The sequence below is a fragment of the Corvus hawaiiensis genome, chromosome 24 (assembly GCF_020740725.1).
Source record: "Corvus hawaiiensis isolate bCorHaw1 chromosome 24, bCorHaw1.pri.cur, whole genome shotgun sequence".
NCBI classification, from domain to species: Eukaryota; Metazoa; Chordata; class Aves; order Passeriformes; family Corvidae; genus Corvus; species Corvus hawaiiensis.
Window position 1 is genome coordinate 2,072,367 of NC_063236.1, and position 21,468 is coordinate 2,093,834.

The window sequence follows — 21,468 nt, forward strand, 5'->3', positions numbered from 1 at the left end:
GCATTAATAATCCATGGATAATTCAGCAGCCTGGGGTAAATTCCTGAATTTTTAATATTTTATTTTGAAGTCTATGGCAGCACTTTCACTGGCAGGGGGGTTTTTCCCTCTTTGGATCGGGGAGAGGGAATTTACCGAGGGCCTCTGGGTGTGCCACTGTGGATGTTGGTGGAGCAAATCCCTTAATTATCCCATTAGGTTCCCTTTCCTTTGTTTTTGATGTGATTGAGTGTTCAGCAAAGTTGTTTTAATCCTACGAAATCCCTGCTGGATTTGGCTGGGTGTGGCCTGGACAGATTTTTTGTTACCATTATTTCCCAGTCTGAGTGTCAAAGGGAAGAGTGAGGAGGGGAATGGCCGGAGTTGGGTTTGGGCTGGAGCTGGACGGGGATGCCGGACACCTGGATCTGGGATCTCCCGATGCACCTGTGGGACTGGGACCTAGAGACAATGAACCCTTGGGAGGACCCTGGCACATTTGGGAGCTTCCGGTTCAAGCAGGAGAACCAGGATCCAGGCTTGGAGCGGCTTTTCTGGGGGCGGGATGGTCCCTGCAAGCCTGAGGGATCTGCTCTTCATCGCTGCGGGCTGCGCAGAGTCATCCTCACCTTCTCCGGGACCAAGCAGAGCCTTGAGGGCTCTCCCAGATGGTTCTCCTGGCTCAGGAAGGATGAGGTGGTTCCTCAGAGCCCCACGCGGGTGCTGCCTCTGGTGGTGCTGGATTTGGTGCCAGGCTGGGCCAGGAGGGGACACCGAGATCCCCTGGGAGCCCGGGGGTGGGGATGGCCCTGCTGGACACCGGCTGGAGCTGAGCCAGGGAGGGTCAGGGTGGACATCAGGAAAGGTTCTTCCCCAGAGGGTGTCAGGCTCCCCAGGGAATGGGCACGGCCCCAAGGCTGCCAGAGCTCCGGGAGCCTTTGGACAACACTCTCGGGCACAGGGTGGGATTTTGGGGTGTCCTGTGCAGGGCCAGGGGTTGGACTGGATGACCCTTGGGGTCCCTTCCCACTGAGGATATTCCCTGGACAGAGCAGTGCAGGGGCTGGAATCTCTTCCCTGCTGTTTTTATCCAGGAGGAGCTGCTGTGGTTGTTGCTTTGCTGGGAGTTGTTCCTCTTCCAGACCCAACATTTCAGCACTTTAGGCCTTTCCAGCCGGGGATGGAGCGTGTGGGATCTGGAGGTAACACTCCAAGGAGTCTGGCTTGGCTGGGGAGCAGAGCCCTGCGGGTTCCTGGTGTCACAAAGCACCCGCAGTTTCTGTTCCCGAGCCCTTGACCCCTTGGCCAGGCCGCTACTGGAAGGGGCTGACCAGCTGAGCGTGTTGGAGGTTCTTTATCCATCCTTGTGCTCAGTTATTTATCCGTGGTTATTTATCCGTCCTTGTTCCAGGTTATCTGTCCATCCTCACCCTCGCGGAGCAGCCGGAACCCGGGAACCAATGCTGGCTTCAGTTTCTCTCCCTCCCCTGGGACCTGCGCAGGTTTTGCAGCCCTTGCCCAGCCCCAGGAGAATGAAGCCCTCGAGGAGCCGGCGGTTAAGTGGCCCTTAATTGATTCGGAATAATCCTGACAGGTCCTGCGGAATCGCCCCTTTCCAACTGAATGGCTCGGGCTGGGTCTGTGTGGATGCCAACGCGGGCTTTGCTTGGCTGCATTCCTGCCCTTCCAGCCCGTGCTTTCCTTTTAACCCTTCCTTTCCCGGCCTCTCCGCAGAATCCAGGAATGGGGAGGGATTTTCCACCCCGTTTCCCTGCAGAGATTCCTCACCTTCTCTGCGCTGCGCCCGGCGAGCCTGAATTTGTCGCTGTTTTTTTCGCCGTGCGGTGCTCAGAACAGCTGATTTATTGCTTGTACCACTGTTACTGACCTGGCCAACTCAGGGGTGACCGGACGGGGCTGGGGGGGGACAGGACCAGGGATGGAGGGTCTCAGCTCCAAACTGTCCCGTGTCGGGGGCACAGAGAGCGAAGCTGCTCTGCTGGGAGCTCCCGTTCCTCTCCAGCCCCTCTTTTGGGGTCCAGGTGGAGCCTGGGCTGTTTCCGCTGTCCCTCCCTCTGTCCTGGGCCCACGGGAGCCACTTCACCCTTCAAAAGGGACAATTTCCCCCCGTGTCCTGCTGCCTGTGGCACAAGAGAAGATGTCCCCATCTCCCGGTGCCCTGAGGTTGTATTTCCCCCCCAGGCCCCGTCACAGCAGTGAAATCCCTGATTCCCTCAGTGCCCCTTCCCCTGGATGTGCCCTGGGCTGGGAGCTCCCCATTTCCCCCTGTCCATGGGCTTGGATCAATAACTGATCGATAATCTGCTGGGCGGTGGGGCTGCCCAGGGCACCTCCAGACCCTCCCTGTGCCCTCTGGGGCTGCACCGGCGTCGAGGGGACAAGGGTGGGACACAGGAGCCTGGTCCCTGGGAAGGGGCAGGGAGGCAGCGGGGGATTCCTCCCTCCTGCTCTGGGCCAGAGCCCGGCTCAGGCCGTGCCCTTGGTCCCACTGGAGTCTCCAGCCCCCCACAGCACCCCCAGGATATTTGGGAGCTGCTCCCACAGTCGGCTATGAGGCAGGAGCAGAGAGGCTGCAGCAAAGGCTCCTTAGAGTCTCCCTCCCTTTGCAAATCCCAGTCCTGAGGTTCAGCAGCTCTGGGGCAGCTGCTTCCCACCCGTGGGGTGCGACCCCATCCCTGCATCCTCCCGAACCCTGGATCATCCCCATCCCTGAACCCCCACATCCTCCCCATCCCTGCATCCCTCGCATCCCTGACCCCAACCCTTCATCCTCCCGCTGCTGTGTCTGTCCATCCTCCCCATCCCATCCCTGCATCCTCCTCATCCCTGCATCCTCTCCCGCCCTGACCCCATCCCGAGCCTCTCTCCATCCCCCATCCCCATCGCTGCCGCTGCCCTCCGTCCGTCCCTGTCCTTCCCGGCTCCCCTGTGCCGCGGGCTGGGAATGGTACAGCCCTGCCTGCAGCGCCCGCCGCTCCGGGGACGGTGCTGGAAGGTGAAGGCAGCGGCTGCGGGGGCTGCGGGGGCTGCGGCGGCCGCGTCCAGCCCCGACAGCTCCCGGGAGAAGGGCTGGGAGGGACCCCGCGCCCGGCTGCATCCCGATCCCTCCCGCGGCTGCTCCCGCGGTCCAGGCAGGAGCCATGACCCAGGGAAAGGTAGGAGGAAGGCCGGAGCGGGCGGGATGAGTCCGTCCCTATTGCATAACGGCGCGTTCGGAGGAGGAAAAAGGGGTGGAGGGAAGGGATTTCAGGAATAAAACGATGGATGGAGGGGGGAGCTGGGTACCCGTGCACAGACCCTGCGATGGGGGCGGAAGGGGCTGGGGGGTGGAAGGGGCTGGGGGGCTGGTTTTGGGGTTGGGGGCTGGTTTAGGGGTGGTTTGGGGATTGGAGGCTGGTTTGGGGTTGGTGTTGGGACTGGGGGCTGGTTTCGGGGTGATTTTGGGATTGGGGGCTGGTGATGGATGCACAGCTCAAAACCCTGTTAGACCCATGGCCGTTGCTCCCCGGGGGGCTCCGGGAGGTGTTTGTGCTTTGCCATCCCTGTGCCCACCCGGCAAGCGCCCGGCACTGCCCCGAGCACCTCCTGCCCGGCCCAGGGGCTCGGCATTTTGGGGTTCTCCAACGCTCTCAGGCCGGGGAGGGGGGTTGTGCATCCTCTGCCAGCTCATGCACCATCGCCATGGCAACGCTCTGGATGCAGCTCCATCCCTTTGGATCTCCTTGGATATCTGGGGGGGGGGGGGCTTGCATGATCTCGGCCCCCTAAACCCCGGGGACAGGGAAGGGCAGGGAAGGGCAGTGCCAGGGGCTGGCAGGGGAGGTGGCACAGCTGGATCTGGGACCCGGCCCAGCCTGGCCCCTGCTGTGTACCTAAAGCCCTTCTCACTCGGGGCGGTGTTAGTGAACGCCTGCCGCGTTGGGGGCTCGCTGGGATTCCAGCCCCGCATCCCGGGGCCCGCGGGGCCGCCATCCCCGGGCTGAGCTGGCTCCTCCCGGGGCAGCAGAGGAGCCCAGGCGGACAGTTTATCCCGGGCTGATCGGGAAGGTTAAAGGGATCATGTTCCCAAGGAGAGGCGAGCGCTCAGGTGGCCCCAGGCTGGCTCCTCGCTGCCATCCCAAGTCCTTGAACGCTGGGAAGCGCCAGAGCTGAGCCTCCACACGGGCAGAGAGGAAGGAGCCGGGAGAAAATTCCGGAGGGCCGAACCAGAGCATTCCTGGGAGCAACTGCCCAAGATGGGTGTAAATGAGAATGAACAGCGCAGGATTTTCTGCCCAGGAGCTGAAAGCTCTTTTTCAGGAGCAATGTAGGAAGTTTGATGAAAAGCAGAGAATTCCTTGGATGGTTTTGGTGTCACGTTGAGCCCGAGGCACCGCGGGGGCTCCGTGTCTCCCCTCAGGCCTCCCTGCCTGGAACTTCTCATCCCAATTAACACCTCAGGGGGTTTCCCGTCTCCTTCCCGGGGGTGCCGGGATGGGCCCTGTCCAGTCCCCAGGAGCTGCTGGGTGTCTCCCGGTTCCTGACCCTCTTTTCCCGCAGAGCCCCCTCCCCCCGCACTGTGTCCGTGCCAGGTTCTCCTTCTGGGCGGTTTCTGGGGTGGTTTCACTCAGATCTCTCTCTCTCCCCCCTTTCTGTGCAGCTCTCCGTGAACAGCAAACCCCCCAGCTCCGAGGGGCAGGGGGACAAGAAGGACAATGCCACAGCCCCCCCGGCCCCTCCATCTTATGAGGAGGCGACAGCGGGAGAAGGGATGAAATCCGGGGCTTTCCCTGCCCCGCCGGCGGCCCCGCTCCACCCCAGCTGGGCTTACGTCGATCCCAGTAAGTCCTTCCGTACTGGGGTGAGCCCTGGGAGAGGGGCAGAGATCCCCCCAGGACTGGGGAGGCGACGAGGAGCAGGGATGAGAGGGGGAGCGGGGATGTGGTGCCCAGTTTGGTGCAGGGCAGAGCTGCAGCCGTGAGCTGGGTGAGCCTCTGTGAGCACAGGAGAGTCCCTGCCAAGGTACAAAAGTCTCCATCCACCCCTGCGAGTCTCCATCTACACAGAAAAGTCTCCATCTGCAGAGAAAACTCCGTATCTATACACGAAAGCCATTCCAGCCATCCCAGAGACCTCACCCCCTTCCAGACGTGGGAGGAAACTCCTTCCCAGTCCCATGGGGGGAGAAATCCCCATTCCCAGCTCGATGCCCTGGGTTATCCCAGCTCCCGGGGCTGGAGGGGAAGTCCTGGAGCAGCTGCAGGGATAACCCCACCCCCTCCTGCAGCTCCTGCTCTGCCCCAGCTCTCAGAGCAGCTGAGGTGGCACAATCGGTGTCACAATTGGTGTCACAGCCCGAGTGTGGCTGTTGGCAGCTGGTGACAGAGCCAGGGAGGCTGGGACACGGCTGGAGCCGAAGGCTGGATTGTTCCAGCATCCGTGTGGCCATTCCTGGGCAGACCAGCAGTTTTTCCAACAGCCAGAAGCTCCCTGGAGCTCCTGCTGGGCTGTGGCAAAGGACAAAGCCCCGGCTGTGCCCAGGGAACGGCTCCGGGCCTGCAGATGGGGCTGCACCGGGATGGGGTGGCTGGGGAGTGACGCGGGGGGTGGCTGAGTGCTCGCTCAGCACAGTTCCAGCCAGAGAAAACGCTGCAAGGACGGGATTTAGGGACTCCTGCTCCATCCTCTGCTGCCTGTTCCATCCAGCTGCAGGGATGGGACGCTTCGGGAAGGGGAAGGAGTGAAAACTTCCCCTTGGGATGTCTGTGCCGGCACATTCCGATGGCTTCTCAGCTGTTCCCTAAGGAACAGAGGGGAGAAATCCACCCCAGGGGGCTCTGGCAACATCTGGAGCTTTCTACTGTCATGATGAGTTAGGGTGGGCGAGGCCCAAAGGGGGTGGGATGGGGTATTTTGGGTTTAGGGGGTGGAATGGGGTATTTTGGGTCTCCAGGTGGGAAACCCAGTCCATGGGATGTCTCACACCTTACTGGGAGCAACTGGAGAGAAGGGACGTGGATTTGGGGTTGTTTCTGGGACAATGAACTCAGGACACGCTGTCCTGCTGGGGCCTTGGACAGGGGGACGGGTGTGGGGACAGCAGGAGGGAGGAGGGCAAAACCCTTTGGAGGCTGGGGACACCGCCAGGGAGGGAGGGAGGAGGTAAAACCCTTTCGTTCCCCCGAGGCACTGAGGGGCCAGTGTGGTGCTCAGGGGTCAGTGTGGCGTTCAGGGGCCAGTTTGGCATTTGGGTGCCAGTTCAGGTGCCAGGATTGGTGCAGGAGGCTGGGAAGTGCCCCAGGGATTCTCCAGCCCCAGCTGCTCTGGGCCCGATGAGGGACCCAGGAGAACGTGCAGGAGGTTCAGCTCCAGTGGGGCAGGAAGGAAGGACCAAGGGATTTATTGACACCACAACAGCACCAGGGATTTGTTTCCTGCTGGGGGCACCCACGTGAGGCTCCTGCATTTCCAATGAGCAACTTTTGACCACGAAAACAGGAGAAATTCAGGATCAGGACCTTGAGTTTGGCTTGGTGTCTGCTCTGAGATTGAGAGGGTCTTTCCTCCATCTTCCTGAAGGATTTGGGTGTCTCTGAGCTCAGAAGCTTTAGGAGGAGGGAAGGCATCTGTGGACCAGGCAGGGACGGGAACTTAAAGCAGGAAAGTCACACAAAAATCCCTCTGTGGAAACCCAGCGGGAGAGACTTGAGTGCCACAGGAGGGGACATCAGCAAGGGAAGCAAAGAGTGCACACAATGATCACGGAATCATGGAATGGTTTGGGTGGGATGGGACCTTAACGCTCATCCCGTTCCACCCCTGCCGTGGGACAACTCCCACTGTCCCAGGCTGCTCCAAGCCCCGTCCAGCCTGGCCTGGGACACTGCCAGGGATCCAGGGGTAGGGAAAACCAGCAACAGGAGCTTCTGTTCCTGTTTTGGCAGAGCAGAGACGACTTGTGTGGTGACTTGAGGATTTGGGGGAAGATTTTTCCCACTGGAGGCATCGGAGCTGTTTCGTCCTTGTCCAGGCTCGGTGCTTAACTGTTCCCTGGCTCCCTGCACAGAAATGGGATTGAGGGATGGGCCTCAGGGAGCTGCCAGGAGCTGCTCTCGCAGCAGGGACACTGTTGATGAAAGCCACGATGCAAACACAGCTCAGGAGAGCAGCGAGGGAATCCTCCTGCTCCCGCTGGGAATGCTGAGTCACGGCTGCTCTGGGGATGCGTTAATATCCACTGAAAGGAGAGCAAGGGATGCTCTCAGCTCTCCAGCTGCTGTGGAAGGTTTGGCGTTTCCTCAGACAGGATTCAGCCTGGCTTTGGAGTGGTTTGTGGGAGTGCTCCCCGCTCTGCTCCCAGGGATGGTCCTGGCGAGCTGCAGGAGGGGGAAGGGAGTGGAGGAAATCTGGGAATTTGGGGCACCTGAGCCGTGATCCCTCCCTGGGGTCAGGGTCCGGCAGCCGGCGGGAATCGGGGTGGGAGCTGCTCCCTTTGGCCTCTGCAGGCACCAGCCCGAGCTACGGCAGCGGGGGGTACCCGGGGGACACGGAGCTGCTCACGACCTTCAGCTGGGACGACCGGAATGTGCGCAGGGTGTTCATCAGGAAGGTGAGGGAGGGACACGTCCCCGTGCCCCGGGCTGGCAGAGCCGGAGCCCCCTGCCCTCGGAGGGGCCGGGCTGTGCTGCACTCTGGGGTCCAAGGGCCACCTCTCCCTGCAGGTTTACGCCATCCTGATGGTCCAGCTCCTGGTCACCGTTGTCATCGTGGCTTTCTTCACCTTCTGGTGGGTGCTGGGCGTGTCCCGAGCCACCTGGGCCCCGGCCCTGGGCGGGTTCCTGGGGCTGTGTCACACCTGGATTTTGTCCCGAGGATTCCAACAGAAAAGCAAAGCTGAGGGAACACTCTGAGGTCCCTCAGTCCTTTTGCTCCCATTCCCACCCACGCTGGGGTTGTGGATCATCCATCCTGGGGGACGCCCTGGGCTGCTGCCCCTGGGCAGGAACTGCTGGGTTTTCCCTGTGGGAGTTAGCAGGTCCCGGCTCCAGGGGCTGGGCTCCCTCCCCTGCTCATCCCCCTCTCCAGCTCGGGTGACCGAGCTCCGGGTGTGTGTGGCTCATGTTGCCTCCAGAGTAAATAATGGATCACCACCAGCCTGAGGATTTGGGCTCCCTAATCCCCTGTGGGAGCCATTCCCAGCCAGCTCCGGTGTGGAACTGGGGGAGCAGTGCTGCCCTTCCCACCTGGCAGCTGGAATTGCTCTCTGCGGGCTCAGGCTGCCAAGAGGATTCGCCCAGGCTGGGTTTTCATTCCCCACGCAGGGGCTGTTCCCGGGGTTCCTTGAGCAGGGAGCTGGGAGGGATTGGATTTTTCCTGCTCAGGATCTTTCCTTCTGTCTTGCAGTGAACCAGTCAAGGGCTACATCCAGACCCACTCCGCCTGGTACTGGGCTTCCTAGTGAGTATCCTTGGCTTTTCTTGCGGCCTTGTGAGCTCCAGACAGCCAGGATGGGGCTGCGGGGATGTGGGAAGGGGCTCCAACACTTCCCAAACCCTTCCCTGTCCTGCACGTGAGGAATCGCTCCAAAGTGTCCGGGGGCATCTGGGGAGGGTCCTGGAATCATGGAATGGGTTGGGTTGGAGGGACCTCAGAACCCACCCAGTGCCACCCCTGCCATGGCAGGGACGCTCCCACTGTCCCAGGCTGCTCCAAGCCCTGTCCAGCCTGGCCTTGGGCACTGCCAGGGATCCAGGGGAATCCACAACCTCCCAGGGCAACCAGTCCATGGGTGAGCCTGAGGTGAGAGGATGGGAAATCTCACCTGAATGAGCCAGAGACACGAGAGAGGCGAACTCCAAGCACTTCCCAAAAAATGGCTCAAGAAAGCAGGGTCAAAGTAAACGCCTGAGTATTTCTGGCAGAAAACCAGGGAAAACCGGGGCATTTCCGGGGAAACTGTGGAAACTCCTCTATGAGTCCTGGAAGGATGTTCAGGGGACCTTAGAGGCTTCATCTTGGGAATGTCCCCTTGGAAGCTGCAAAAACCTCCTTGCAGAGCACCCAGGAAAACACTGCAGAACCCCATCTGTGACACCTGGAAGGATGTTCAGGGTACCATGGAGGCTGAATTTTGGGATTTTCCCCTTGGAAGCCGGGGATTGCCGGGGTTTCCATTACAAAATACCCAGTGGGTACGGGGTTGGATTTGGAGGTGCTGGGATGTTCCCGGCCATGTCTGAGTGGGGCTGTCACTCCTGGGGCTCCAGCCCAGAGCCCCGAAGTTGGGATGCCATTCCTTGGTGGCCCAGCCCAGCCCGGAACGGAGCTTCCGAGCGCTGGCATCTCCTGGCTCCGCGGTTTCTGGGCTCCTGGTGGGGTCAGGGCTGCTCGTTAAGTGTGAAGTGAACTCAGCTTTAATCAGTTCACACCCAAATCAGGAGATGAGACACTGGCTTATATAACCTGGGAAAAGCCTCCGAAGAGCAGCAATGGGAGCAGCTGGCAGCTCCGTGGCACCAGGAGGGAAGCGAAGGTGCTCCAGTGTGCAGCCGGGGCTGGACAGGCAGTGTCACCTCGCAGGGGGCAGGGAGAGGAGGCTCAGCCCTGCTCGGGTCCCCACCTTGGCCCCTGGGGTCACCTCTTCCAGCTCCCTGCGCAGAGGGAGTTTATTCCTTCCTATTTTCCAGTAGGAACGGCCTTGGGGCAGCTGGGGGGTTCTGTCCTGGAGGAATTCTCCCCCTGGTCATTGTCCCACTGTGCTCAGGTGAGACCCCACCTGCAGAGCTGCCCCAGCCCTGGGGCCCAGCACAGGGAGGACCTGGAGCTGCTGCAGAGATCCGGAGGAGGCCCTGGAGCTGTTCCAGGGCTGGAGCCCCTCTGGAGCCAGGCTGGGAGAGCTGGGGGTGCTCACCTGGAGAGGAGAAGGGAAATGAGACCTGGGAACTTCCAGTGCCTAAGGGGCTCCAGGAGAGCTGGAGAGGGACTGGGGACAAGGGATGGAGGGACAGGACACAGGGAATGGCTTCCTGAGGGCAGGGATGGATGGGAGATTGGGAAGGAATTGTTCCCTGGGAGGATGGGAAAGCCCTGGAATGGATTTTCCAGAGCAGCTGTGGCTGCCCCTGGATCCCTGGCAGTGCCCAAGGCCAGGCTGGACGGGGCCTGGAGCAGCCTGGGGCAGTGGGAGGTGCCCCTGCCCATGGCAGGGGTGGGATGGGATGGGATGGGATTTGAGGGTCCCTTCCCACCCAGCCATTCCATGACTTTAATTCTGTTTTTTCACTGCCCAGGGAGCCAAGCCCTTCCCTCCATTCCAGTGTCTCCAAATGCTTGTCCTGGTCCATTCCTGGATCCCCTTCCTGACCAGAGACCTCTGTAAAACAAAGCTGGGAGCCCCAGGATGGTTTCCCACTGCTGGGGTGGCACCTCAGGGGAATAAATCCAGAGCGGACGAGGGATGGACAGCCCCGCTGGCTCTGTGCTCCCGCCAGTCCCTTTCCAGCTGCTCAGCCGTGTCCACTCTGGCTTTCCTGGTTTCCCAGTGGGAGAGCTGTGCCTAGGTTATCTCTGTGCCCTGCTCGTGGCCCTGGGCTCTGCCGTCACCTCCCTGCCTTGGCCGAGGGTCAGTGGCTATCGGGAGCCATCGGCATGGCCAGAGCCGCTGCCCCGGGCGCCAGGGAAAGCAGGGAGCAGCTTCCAGAGCCTGGAAAAACACCCGGCTGAGGGCGGGAGAGCCTCTCTCAGCTCTGGGGCTGCTGCGCTGTGAGAGGGGACAAATCCTGGCACATAAAAACTGCCAGGACCTGTGCGGGGCTGGGCAGCCACGGCTCTGCTGAGCCAGGAGGATCCTCCTGCCCTGGGCTCTTCCCTGGGTGGATCCTCCTGCCCTGGGCTCTTCCCTGAGCCCTTTTCTGAACAGATCCTCCTGCCCTGAGCCCTTCCCTGGGTGGATCCTCCTGCCCTGAGCCCTTCCCTGAGCCTTTCCCTGGGTGGCTCCTCCTGCCCTGAGCCCTTCCCTGGGTGGCTCCTCCTGCCCTGAGCCCTTCCCTGGGTGGCTCCTCCTGCCCTGAGCCCTTCCCTGGGTGGATCCTCCTGCCACGAGCCCTTCCCTGAGCCCTTCCCTGCCCTGGGCGCTTCCTCAAGCTCTCCTGCAGCGGAATCCTGGAATGGGTTGGGTTGGAGGGACCTTAAAGCCCATCCAGTCCCAAACCCCCATGGGCAGGGACACCTCCCACTGTCCCAGGCTGCTCCAAGCCCCATCCAACCTGGCCTTGGACACTTCCAGGGATGGACAGTCCAAAGCTTCCCATTCCTGGAGGGATGCACCATGGAGCAGCTCCCTCCTCCAGCACAGCCCTTCCAGCCCTGCCTGAGCCCAGTCACTCTCCCAGCCCCTGGTTTAAGAACCCCCAGCCTTGATCCCACCAAGCTGGAAAAGGTTTGGAAACAAGGGGCAAAGCCTGGCACCTCACAGAGCCATGGAATCTTGGAATCACGAAGGTTGGAAAAGCCCCTGGAGACCATCGAGTTCAACCATCAACCCTCCCCTCACCACTGGCCGTGTCCCCCAGTGCCACATCCACAGCTTTTTGGCCACTTCCAAGGATGCGATTCCAGCGCTGCCAGGGCAGCCCCTTCCAATCCCTGGCCTCCCTTTCCATCAGGGAATGTTTCCTAAGAGCCAGCACAAATCCAGTTCCTGCCCTCTTTGTCATTGACACATTTGGGAGCTCTCCTGGGCCTGAACCCAACCTTGGCTCTGCTCCAGATCCGGCCCTCAGCTTTTCCAGGGATGTTTTGTCCCACCCTAGGGATGGGCACTGCAGAGGAGGCCCCTGAGGGCAGGAAGGAGCTTTAGTGAGGGACCAGGGGTAGGAGCTGCCTTGATCCGCGCCTGACGGGGTGTTTGCATTTCCAACATCCCCATCCCATGGGAATTCCCACCTGCACCACCATCCCAGGCTGGTTTTCCCCCCTGAACTCTCCCTCTCTCCTTGCAGCGCTGTTTTCTTCATCACCTACCTGATCCTCGCCTGCTGCTCCGGGCCCAGGTACGGGGATCGCTTTGGGATCTGGGACAGCCTGGGGAATGCAGCAGGAATGTTTTCCTCAGCCCCTGTTATGGGGCAGGGATGGGGCTATGCTGGCACCGGGATGGAGGGACTGGGGCGGCAGCTGTGTTCCCATGGGGTCATGGAATGGGTTGGGTTGGAAGGGACATTAAAGCCCATCCAGTGCCACCCCTGCCAGGGCAGGGACACCCTCCACTGCCCCAGGCTGCTCCAAGCCCCAATGTCCAGCCTGGCCTTGGGCACTGCCAGGGATCCAGGGGCAGCCACAGCTGCTCTGGGCACCCTGCTCCCGTGCTGGAAGCAGCTGCTCCAGGCCTGACGCAGCCTCGGGTTGCTGCAGCTCACGAGCCCAGTTGCAGCTCCGGATTCTGGGAATGACACGTTCCAGAGGATGCTCCCGTCAGCTCCCAGCGGAGCAGGAATGTCCTGGGGACCTTTGTCCCAGCAGGGCGACCCTGCCCGCACCGCCCCTGGCACTTTTGCACAGGGCACTAATTACCAGCACGGACATGAATTACCCAGCAGGGTCATTAATTACCCTCGTGGCCATTAATTACCCTCACAGCTACTAATTACCCTCGTGATCAGTGATTCCCTGGCACAGCCCCTGCTGAGCAGCCCCTTCCCTTTGCAGGAGATACTTCCCATGGAATCTGATCCTGCTCAGCATCTTTGTGAGTGGCACCCCTGCCCTGGGGCTGAGCAGCCCCAAGGACACCCACAGGGCTGGGATTCCTGGGGAAACGGGGCAATTTCATCCTCTGATTGCCCTGTGCTTGGGCTGAGGAGCTGTGCTTGCACTGGGATGGGAGAAGCCGGAAAAAAGGGAGCCTCTGTTTGTTAAAAACTTACAAAAAATAATCCGTGGAGTCTGGTGGGAGCTGGGATGGGAGCTGAGATGTGGGATGGGAGCTGGGGTGGGAGGTGGGATGGGAGGTGGGATGGGAGCTGGGATTGGAGCTGGGATGGGAGCTGAGATGTGGGATGGGAGGTGGGATGGGAGCTGGGGTGGGAGCTGGGGTGGGAGGTGGGATGGGAGCTGGGATGGGAGCTGGGATGGGAGCTGGGATGGGAGCTGGGATGGGAACTGGGATTGGAGCTGGGATGGGAGCTGGGATGGGAGCTGGGATTGGAGCTGGGATGGGAGCTGGGATGGGAGCTGGGATGGGAGCTGAGATGTGGGATGGGAGGTGGGATGGGAGGTGGGATGGGAGCTGGGATGGGAGGTGGGATGGGAGCTGGGATGGGAGCTGGGATGGGAGCTGGCTCCCGTGCAGGAGGGATGCAGGAGCAGGGGATGCTCCCGGGCCCTCTGCCCTCCCTCTGCCCTCTCCCGTGGCTGTCAGTCACTGGGGGGTTCCAAACGCTGCCAGAATTCCTTCTCCTGTGGGTCTGAGAGGCTTCCCTGCCGTTTCTCTGGGATTGAGGGAGTGCCTGTGGTGTCTCCTCCCGGGACATGAGGGCACTAACGAGGCTCTGTTTTCCCCAGACCCTGTCCATGGCCTATCTCACGGCGATGCTCTCCAGGTGGGTTGGACACTGTCCCGTGTCCTGTGTCCTGTCTCTTCCTGAAAAAATTCCCTATTCCTGAGGAACCTGGGCCACCTGAGCTGTCTGGGGCTCCCAGTTCTAAGGAAGGTTTCCAAGGCCTGTCCCTGTCCCGGTGGAGGCAGCACTGGGGGATTCCCACATCCCAAATCCTGCAGGAGAGCCCTGGAGGGCCGGGACAGGGCAGCACCTGGATGGGCTGGAGGTGACCACACAGTGATCCCACTGGGCAGCTCCCAGGCGGGCTGCAGTGAGCCAAGGGATTTTTTGCAGCAGTTTCAGGAATTTGTGTCCCCCAGCCTGTTCCCTTCCGCTCATTTGCACTGGGAAATCTGCTCCTGGCTCACGTGGGAGCCGGGAGAGCAGGATGTGATCCCGGGTGGGTGATGGATGTATCGGGACAAAGAAATCCGCGGCCTCAGCAGCTCCAGGGGGAAAACTCCAGTGACTCCGCACAAATCCCCCGGGAGAGCGGGACTGGCTTTTCCAAGGGCTGAGCCTGGCACTGCAGCCAAAATCCTGATCCAGCCTGGAGACCATTCCAGCCTGAGCCTGCAGCCGCTGTCCCTGCTCCAATCCCTCCTTCCTGCCCTTTTCCAAAAGCCAGACCAGGCAGGAGCCCAGGGGCTGCTCCTCTGGTTTCCCCTCATGCTGCGGTGACTTTTGGCATCCTGGTGTTGTTACCTCCCAGTCAGGACCCTCCCCATTCCCTGTCTGTCCATGGGTTTGGTGGGCTTGGATCCCATCGGCTGCTCTGGAGCTCTGGGAGGTCCAGATGGACCCTCCTGCCTTCCCTCCATCCTTCAAAACAGCAGGAAAACCCATCCAGGCTTTTTTCTCTCCTTCCTTTTTAACACGAGTGTGGGATATTGACACTTCCAGCGCTGTTCGTGCCCGGAGGATTCGTGCTTTCCTTGCCAGGCTCCTGCCTGTCTGAATCCCCCCTTTCCATCCCTGTGGGAATGATCCCAACGTGGTTTTCCCGGTAACTTTGCAGTTACTACAACACCAAGTCGGTGCTGCTGTGCCTCGGGATCACGGCCCTGGTCTGTCTGTCTGTCACCATCTTCAGCTTCCAGAGCAAGGTGGGACTGTGGAGCCTCCCTCGGGAAGGGGCACATCTGGGGCAGGACAGGGAGCCGGGGGCAGCTGGGAATGTCTGGGAGGCTCTGGGTACAGGACCGAGGGATGTGGGGATGTCACGAGAAGGTTGGAGTAGATCAGGGAGGGATGTGACTGGGATGGGAATGGGGCTGGAAGATGCTGACATGTGGGAATAATCTGGGATTTTGGAGGACTGGGATGTGTCAGGGATGTCAGTGGGGCTGGAAGAGGCTGGCTGGTGGTAAATGGGAATTTTGGAGGGCTGGGCTGTGGGATAGAGAAGGACACAAAGGTGTGTGATGGATTTGGGATTCCTGGTGCGTGGTGGGTCCCGAGCCCTTCCCTGTGGCACTGATGGGGGTTTGGGAAGTGTTGGCTCTGTGCCGGGGGTGGCTGAGGGGCAGAACCGGCTCCGGGGGGTTCTGTGGGACTCGGGGGTTGTGGTTCCCACCGGGATGAGCCCCTGGAACGGGACATTCCCCCCTTCCGTCCGCAGTTCGACTTCACGTCATACCAGGGCGTCCTCTTCGTGCTGCTCATGGTGCTGTTCCTGGGGGGACTGGTCCTGGCTGTCATCCTGCCCTACCAATATGTGAGTGACCAGCTGGGCCAAACTGGGCCAAACTGGGCGGGCTGCGGGGGTCAGCTCCCCAAAACCAGGCGGGAACCCCCAGGGAGGGACAGAAGAGCAGGGGGTCATTCCCGGGGATGGCCAATGGGAACGGCTCAAGGATGGAACTGGCCCAGGGTTGAGGACGTTTCCTGCTGCTCCTGGTGACGGAACCATGGAATCCTGGAATGATTTCGGTTGGGAGGGACCCCAGAGCCCTGGACAGGGACACCTCCCACTGCCCCAGGCTGGCCGTGGGCACTGCCAGGGATCCAGGGGCAGCCACAGCTGCTCTGGGAAATCCATTCCAGCCCCTGCCCACCCTCCCAGGGAACAATTCCTTCCCAATCTCCCATCCATCCCTGCCCTCAGGAAGCCATTCCCTGTGTCCTGTCCCTCCATCCCTTGTCCCCAGTTCCTCTCCAGCTCTCCTGGAGCCCCTTTAGGCACCGGAAGGGGATCCAAGGTCTCCCTGGAGCCTTCTCCTCTCCAGGTGAGCACCCCCAGCTCTCCCAGCCTGGCTTCAGCCCTCGGAGCAGCTCCATGGCCCCCTTTGGACTCATTCCAACACATCCATGCCCCTCCTGTGCTGGGGCACCCTGGATGCAGACAGGGTCTCACCTGAGCACAGGTGCCTCTGCTCAGGCCTCAGTTTCCCCTCAGTAAAACAGGGAAATGAGCACATTAAACTCTGTCCCAAATCCAGGGCAGGACTTGGACTTAGGACTGACACCCGGCACCTGCAGAGTTCAAATCTTGAGGCCTCAGTTTCTCAGCAATGACCCTGAGGTCTGAGTGACCCTCAGGAGCCAAGTCCCCAGGGACAGTGACCCCCTGAGTGTCCCCAAGGCCTGCCAACCCCTCACACAGCTCCAGCCACTTCCTTCGGCCTCTCTGGCCACTCCTGGCTCCAGCTGTGCCCAGGGGAAACCTTGGAGCAGCTTCCAAGCACGCTAGAGCAGGGCTGGGCTGCATCCAAGGTGTCTCATCCCGGGAGGCCTCACTGCCAGAGCCCGGCAGCCCCTGGGACACTGGGATGGGTGAGGGAAGGGGGTGAGGCCGGGCAGGTGCCATAAATCCCCTGAGAGGCTCAGGGATCCCAAATCCTTCGCCATCCCAGCTGGTTCCTCTGCCCTGAGCCATTCCCTGTGGAAGACCTGCAGGAGATTCCCACCGGTCCCAGCCCTGGAGCTGGTGCTGGACAAATCCAGCCTGGGCATTCCAAAGGGTTGGATTTTGGCTGTCGGGGCTCGGGCTTCTCCTCTCCCCAGTGGGAATGTGAGGCTGGAGCAGCTCCGGGTGCCAAAGCACAGCCATGAAACTGGAGAGACAGCTGCTCCTTATCTGACATGTGGCGAGATAAGCACAGCGGAGGCAGCCCGGGAATGAGCCCGGGAGGCAGGAGGCAACTCTGGAGAGGCAGGAGAAATCCCTGGAGAGGCAGGGACATCCCTGGCTTCACTGAACCCATCTCGGGTTGAACCAGCACCTTCTCCTGGTTCCTCTGGGCCACAGCAGGGGCTGAGCTTTGGTCCCAGTTCCAGTGGAATTCCCCCCGTGACTCGCACAGATGAATATATTTAATCTGTGCATGTTAATTAAGCATAAGAGTCATGGAATATCCAAGGGGGAAGGGGCCCACTGGGGTCATCCAGTCCAGCTCCTGTCCCTGCCCAGGACATCCCAACAATCCCACCTTGTGCCTGAGCGTTGTCCACGCGCTCCTGGAGCTCTGGCAGCCCTGGGGAGCTGTTCCAGTGGGGGAAGAACCTTTTCCCAGTATCTGACCCAAACCCCCCCTGCTACAGCTCCAGCTGTTCCCTCAGGTAAATTAAAGCTGGGTCTGGCTCTTGGAATATTTGGTGTTTCTTCCACTGGGATCAGCCGTGTTTGGGTAAATAAATCCGTTCTGGGGGTGCTCCAAAGTGTTCCCATGAGGGAGTGCTGGGACTGGGACACCATCCCTGCAAGTGTCCAGGGCCAGGCTGGACAGAGCTTGGAGCACCCTGGGACAGTGGAAGGTGCCCTTGGCAGGGGTGGCACTGGATGGGTTTTAAGGTCCCTTCCCAACCCAAACCATTCCATGATTCCACGATTTCCACGGGACAGTCACTGGGGCCAAGTGCAGTTTGGGATAACAAACACCTGGCAGAGAAGTTTAGGACACAAAGGCCACAGTGAGGGGGCAACTGAGGGCCTGTGTCCTGCTCTGTGCCACAGAAACTTTCCCAAAGAATCTGTTGAAGTCGGAAGTGGTGCAAATCCAGCCTGCGCCTTTAGAGCACCTTCCCAACTTTTCTCCCCCACCTGGGAGCCAAATCCCGTGGGAGGGAAGTCCTGCGTAGCCCATTCTGCCCAGCTCTGACGGCTGTGTCTGTGTCCATGTGTCCGTGTCCGTGTGTCCGTGTGTCCGTGTGTCCATGTCCATGTGTCCACGTCTGTGTCCATGTCCATGTGTCCGTGTCCATGCGTCCATGTCCGTGTGTCCGTGTCCGTGTCCATGTCCATGTGTCCATGTCCATGTGTCTGTGTCCGTGCGTCCATGTCCGTGTGTCCATGTGTCCATGTCCATGTGTCCGTGTGTCTGTGTCCATGTGTCTGTGTCCATGCGTCCATGTCCGTGTGTCCATGTGTCCATGTCCATGTGTCCGTGTGTCCGTGTCCATGTGTCTGTGTCCATGCGTCCATGTGTCCATGTCCATGTGTCCGTGTGTCCGTGTCCATGTGTCCATGTCCGCGTCCATGTGTCCATGTCCATGTGTCCGCGTCCATGTGTCCATGTCCGTGTCTGTGTCCATGTGTCCATGTCCGTGTCCATGTGTCTGTGTCTGTGTCCATGTGTCCATGTCCGTGTCCGTGTGTCCATGTCCGTGTCCATGTGTCCGTGTCCATGTGTCCGTGTCCATGTGTCCGTGCCCATGTGTCCGTGTCCATGTGTCCATGTGTCCGTGTCCATGTGTCTGTGTCCGTGTCCATGTGTCCATGTCTGTGTCCATGTGTCCATGTGTCTGTGTCCATGTGTCCATGTCCGTGTCCGTGTGTCCATGTCCATGTCCATGTGTCCGTGTCCATGTGTCCATGTCCATGTGTCCGTGCCCATGTGTCCGTGCCCATGTGTCCGTGTCCATGTGTCCATGTGTCCGTGTCCATGTCCGTATCCATGTGTCCATGTCTGTGTCCATGTGTCTGTATCGATGTGTCCATGTCTGTGTCCGTGTGTCCATGTCTGTGTCCGTGTCCTTGTCCGTGTGTCCGTGTCCATGTGTCCATGTCTGTGTCCATGTGTCCATGTCTGTGTCCGTGTGTCCATGTCTGTGTCCCTCAGGTCCCGTGGCTCCACGCAATCTACGCTCTGCTCGGGGCCGGGATCTTCACCATGGTGAGTGGCTGCTCCCGGGATCCGGCAGGGAAAATGGAATTTGGGAAGGAGCTTGGAGCCTCCAGGGAGCCGGGGCAGGGATTGCAGGGCTCAGGGTGGCCCCGGAGCAGCGATCCCGGCGGGAGCAGAGCCTGGCACGGGAGGTGCTGCGGACGTGCTGGTGCCAGCGCAGGGCATGGTGCAAGTGCCAAGCTGTGTGGGGTGAGCAATCCCGGCTGGATTGCTCCGCAGGGATCGTGGGGACAGGCCAAAGGTGTCTCTGGAGAGGAGCAAGCAGAGCTGAGCTCAGCACAGCCCCGGGAGCGAGGGGATCCAGGGATGAGGCCGCACGGTCGAGTTGGGGCTGGTTGGGCGAGAGCGAGCCAAGGATTGAGATGAGTTTGTCTCATGGAGGTGCAGAAAGACAGGGAAGGCTGAGCCTGGGGATTAAGGGTAATTAGGAGGGTTTAACACAGGTGGGAAAAGCCCTGGAACTGGGCAGCTCCTCCAAGGAAAGGCTTGGCTTGTTCCCAGTGGTCCCTCCTGAGAGCCCCTTCCAGAGCGAGTCCCGGCAGCGCTGCGCTGGGATTCAGCCGGGAGAGGTGTCTGGGAGGGTGCCCGGCGTTCCCTGGAGCCGGGGCTCAGCCCAGGCCTGCCCTGGGCTCCGAGGCAGTGCCCACTGGGCATGTTGGGAATGGGAGCAGTTGAGCAATTGCCTTTATCACCCATAAAAGACACTCCAAGGGAGCGCAGGGAGCGCGGTGCTGATTCACGGCTCAAGATCCTCTGTAAAATACAAGGAGGCTTCAATATCTGATAATTACCCCATAAACATCAGTCAGAGCCTCTGCCTGGCCCTGCCAGGGCAGCTCGGCTGGGATCTGTTCCGGGGGGGATAAAACAGCATCTCCTGGGGGGTGGTGCAGCCCCCGAGAGCTCCGGACCCGGGGGGGACAGCAGGATGGCAGAAGGAGGGAAGGGAGGGAGGGAGGGAGGGAGGGAGGAGAAAATGGTGGATTGAAGTCATGCCTGGGATTTCTGGTTTTTTCTTGGGGCCAGGTCACCCTGTGACCACCTCGTTCCCTGGCAGGTGTTTCCCACCTGGGGGAAGTGTGGAAGCTTCAAGGTGTGGGCTCTGGGAGAGGAGGAGGAGGAGGAGGGAGGGTGGCTCCAGAGGTGGCCCTGGGATGGAGGAAGCCTGAGGGAAGAGGGCCTGGAGTGGGAGTTACACTCAGGGTTTGACTGTCAGGAGGGAAATGAGGGAAGGAGAAAGTTGCAGCTTGGTCAGTGCCTTGTTCTGAGCTCTTGAATTGTGGTTACAGCCCATAAAAAGGGGCTGCACGTCTGTCCCGGCTCCAGGGAGGCAGCGGGGACATCTCCTGTCATTAGAGCCCTTCTTGCCTCCCTGGGCCAAACCTCCCTGTCACTGTCCTGGGGTTTCCTCCTTTCCCTCCCAGTTCCTGGCCCTGGACACGCAGATGCTGATGGGGAATCGCCGGTACTCGCTGAGCCCCGAGGAATACATCTTTGGAGCCCTCAACATCTACCTGGACATCATCTACATCTTCTCCTTCTTCCTGCAGTTCTTTGGCTCCAGCCAGGAGTGAGGGCAGCAGGGCAGGATCCTCCCTGTGCTGGAAATGTGAGGGGTTAAATTGAAAAGCAGAGGCGAAAGGGTTCCGAACCACCAAGCTGAGCCAGTCCCTCCCTTTCTGGTCCATCCAACGCACTGAGGAGCCCCGGGCCCCTCCCGCAGCTTTGTACATTTGCTGTCAGGCCTTTGTGACCCCGAGAGCAAAGCAGGGCTTCAGTGTCGTGTCCCTTCTGCTCCCCCCACTCCCGCCCAGCCCAAACCAGTCCAGAGACTGGGGGCAGGAGACCGGGACCTCCCTGGCCCCAGGGGCTGCTGGAGGTGCCCTCTGCCCGTCACAGGGTGAAAGTGCTGAGACAAAACAACAGCGAGGGCAGCGGAGCAGGGAATTTGGTTAGATCCTGGCAGGAAAAGCAGCTGAGCCAAGGGAAAGGCTTGGGGAATCCTTGCATTGCCCTGTTTCCCACATTCTTTTGGAGCTTGGTGGCCTCTGCACTCTTCCTGGTGGCTCTGCTGTTGGAAACACGGAGTGTGGGATCATGTAGCTGGATTTGTGCTCCAGGCACAGGGAACTTGTTTGTTCAGGACGTGCAGCTCTCTGAGGCCATCCCTGATGCCACTGCAGGAAGAATTCCCCTGGATCCTTTGCATCTGGCCATGAGCCTTCCCTTCCCTTCCCTTCCCTTCCCTTCCCTTCCCTTCCCTTCCCTTCCCTTCCCTTCCCTTCCCTTCCCTTCCCTTCCCTTCCCTTCCCTTCCCTTCCCTTCCCTTCCCTTCCCTTCCCACAGGATCCATGATCCATGGCCCCCTCCTGCCCAGGGCAGTGTGCTCTCTGGAGTGTGGCTCCCCACCTGAGGGGCTGGGATCCCAAGGAAGGAATATTGCCAGGAAATGGCAGAGAAGAGAAGGAGGAGGCTGAGTTTCCATGCTGGGAAATGCCATTCCATGTGGGAAGTGGGCTGGGATCTGAGGCCTTCCCAGATTTGTCCTGGTTGCCCCAAATTCACGTTCCTAAGGGGTTATTCCCCAGGGACTGAGGCCTTCCCAGAATTGTCCTGGTTGCCCCAAATTCGCGTTCCTAAGGGGTTATTCCCCAGGGACCGAGGCCACTGGAACAGCAGTGTTCCCTCTCCCCGGCTGTTTTCCACTGCTCCTCTCCCACACACGGATGGCAGAGCGGCTCTGGATGGGCTCAGGTAACTTTCCA

At 60.4% G+C, this 21,468-nt stretch overlaps 1 protein-coding gene across 1 annotated transcript; it reads left to right on the top strand.

The window, feature by feature from the left end:
* The first annotated feature begins 2,583 nt into the window (after nucleotides 1-2,583).
* FAIM2 (Fas apoptotic inhibitory molecule 2) lies at nucleotides 2,584-20,996 on the top strand. Its single transcript, XM_048327820.1, has 12 exons — nucleotides 2,584-3,155; nucleotides 4,640-4,820; nucleotides 7,485-7,588; nucleotides 7,701-7,765; nucleotides 8,383-8,436; nucleotides 11,979-12,029; nucleotides 12,685-12,724; nucleotides 13,540-13,577; nucleotides 14,596-14,683; nucleotides 15,199-15,294; nucleotides 18,638-18,691; nucleotides 20,128-20,996. The coding sequence occupies exons 1-12, from the start codon at nucleotides 3,141-3,143 to the stop codon at nucleotides 20,275-20,277; spliced, it is 936 nt and encodes a 311-aa protein (XP_048183777.1). The 5' UTR covers nucleotides 2,584-3,140; the 3' UTR covers nucleotides 20,278-20,996.
* Nucleotides 20,997-21,468: the final 472 nt, after the last annotated feature.

Bases quoted from the DNA above. Each gene is read 5' to 3' on its own strand.
- FAIM2 (XM_048327820.1), top strand. The intron at 8,437-11,978 runs GTGAGTATCCTT...CTCTCCTTGCAG, and splicing joins GCCTGGTACTGGGCTTCCTA to CGCTGTTTTCTTCATCACCT. The intron at 14,684-15,198 runs GTGGGACTGTGG...TTCCGTCCGCAG, and splicing joins TCTTCAGCTTCCAGAGCAAG to TTCGACTTCACGTCATACCA.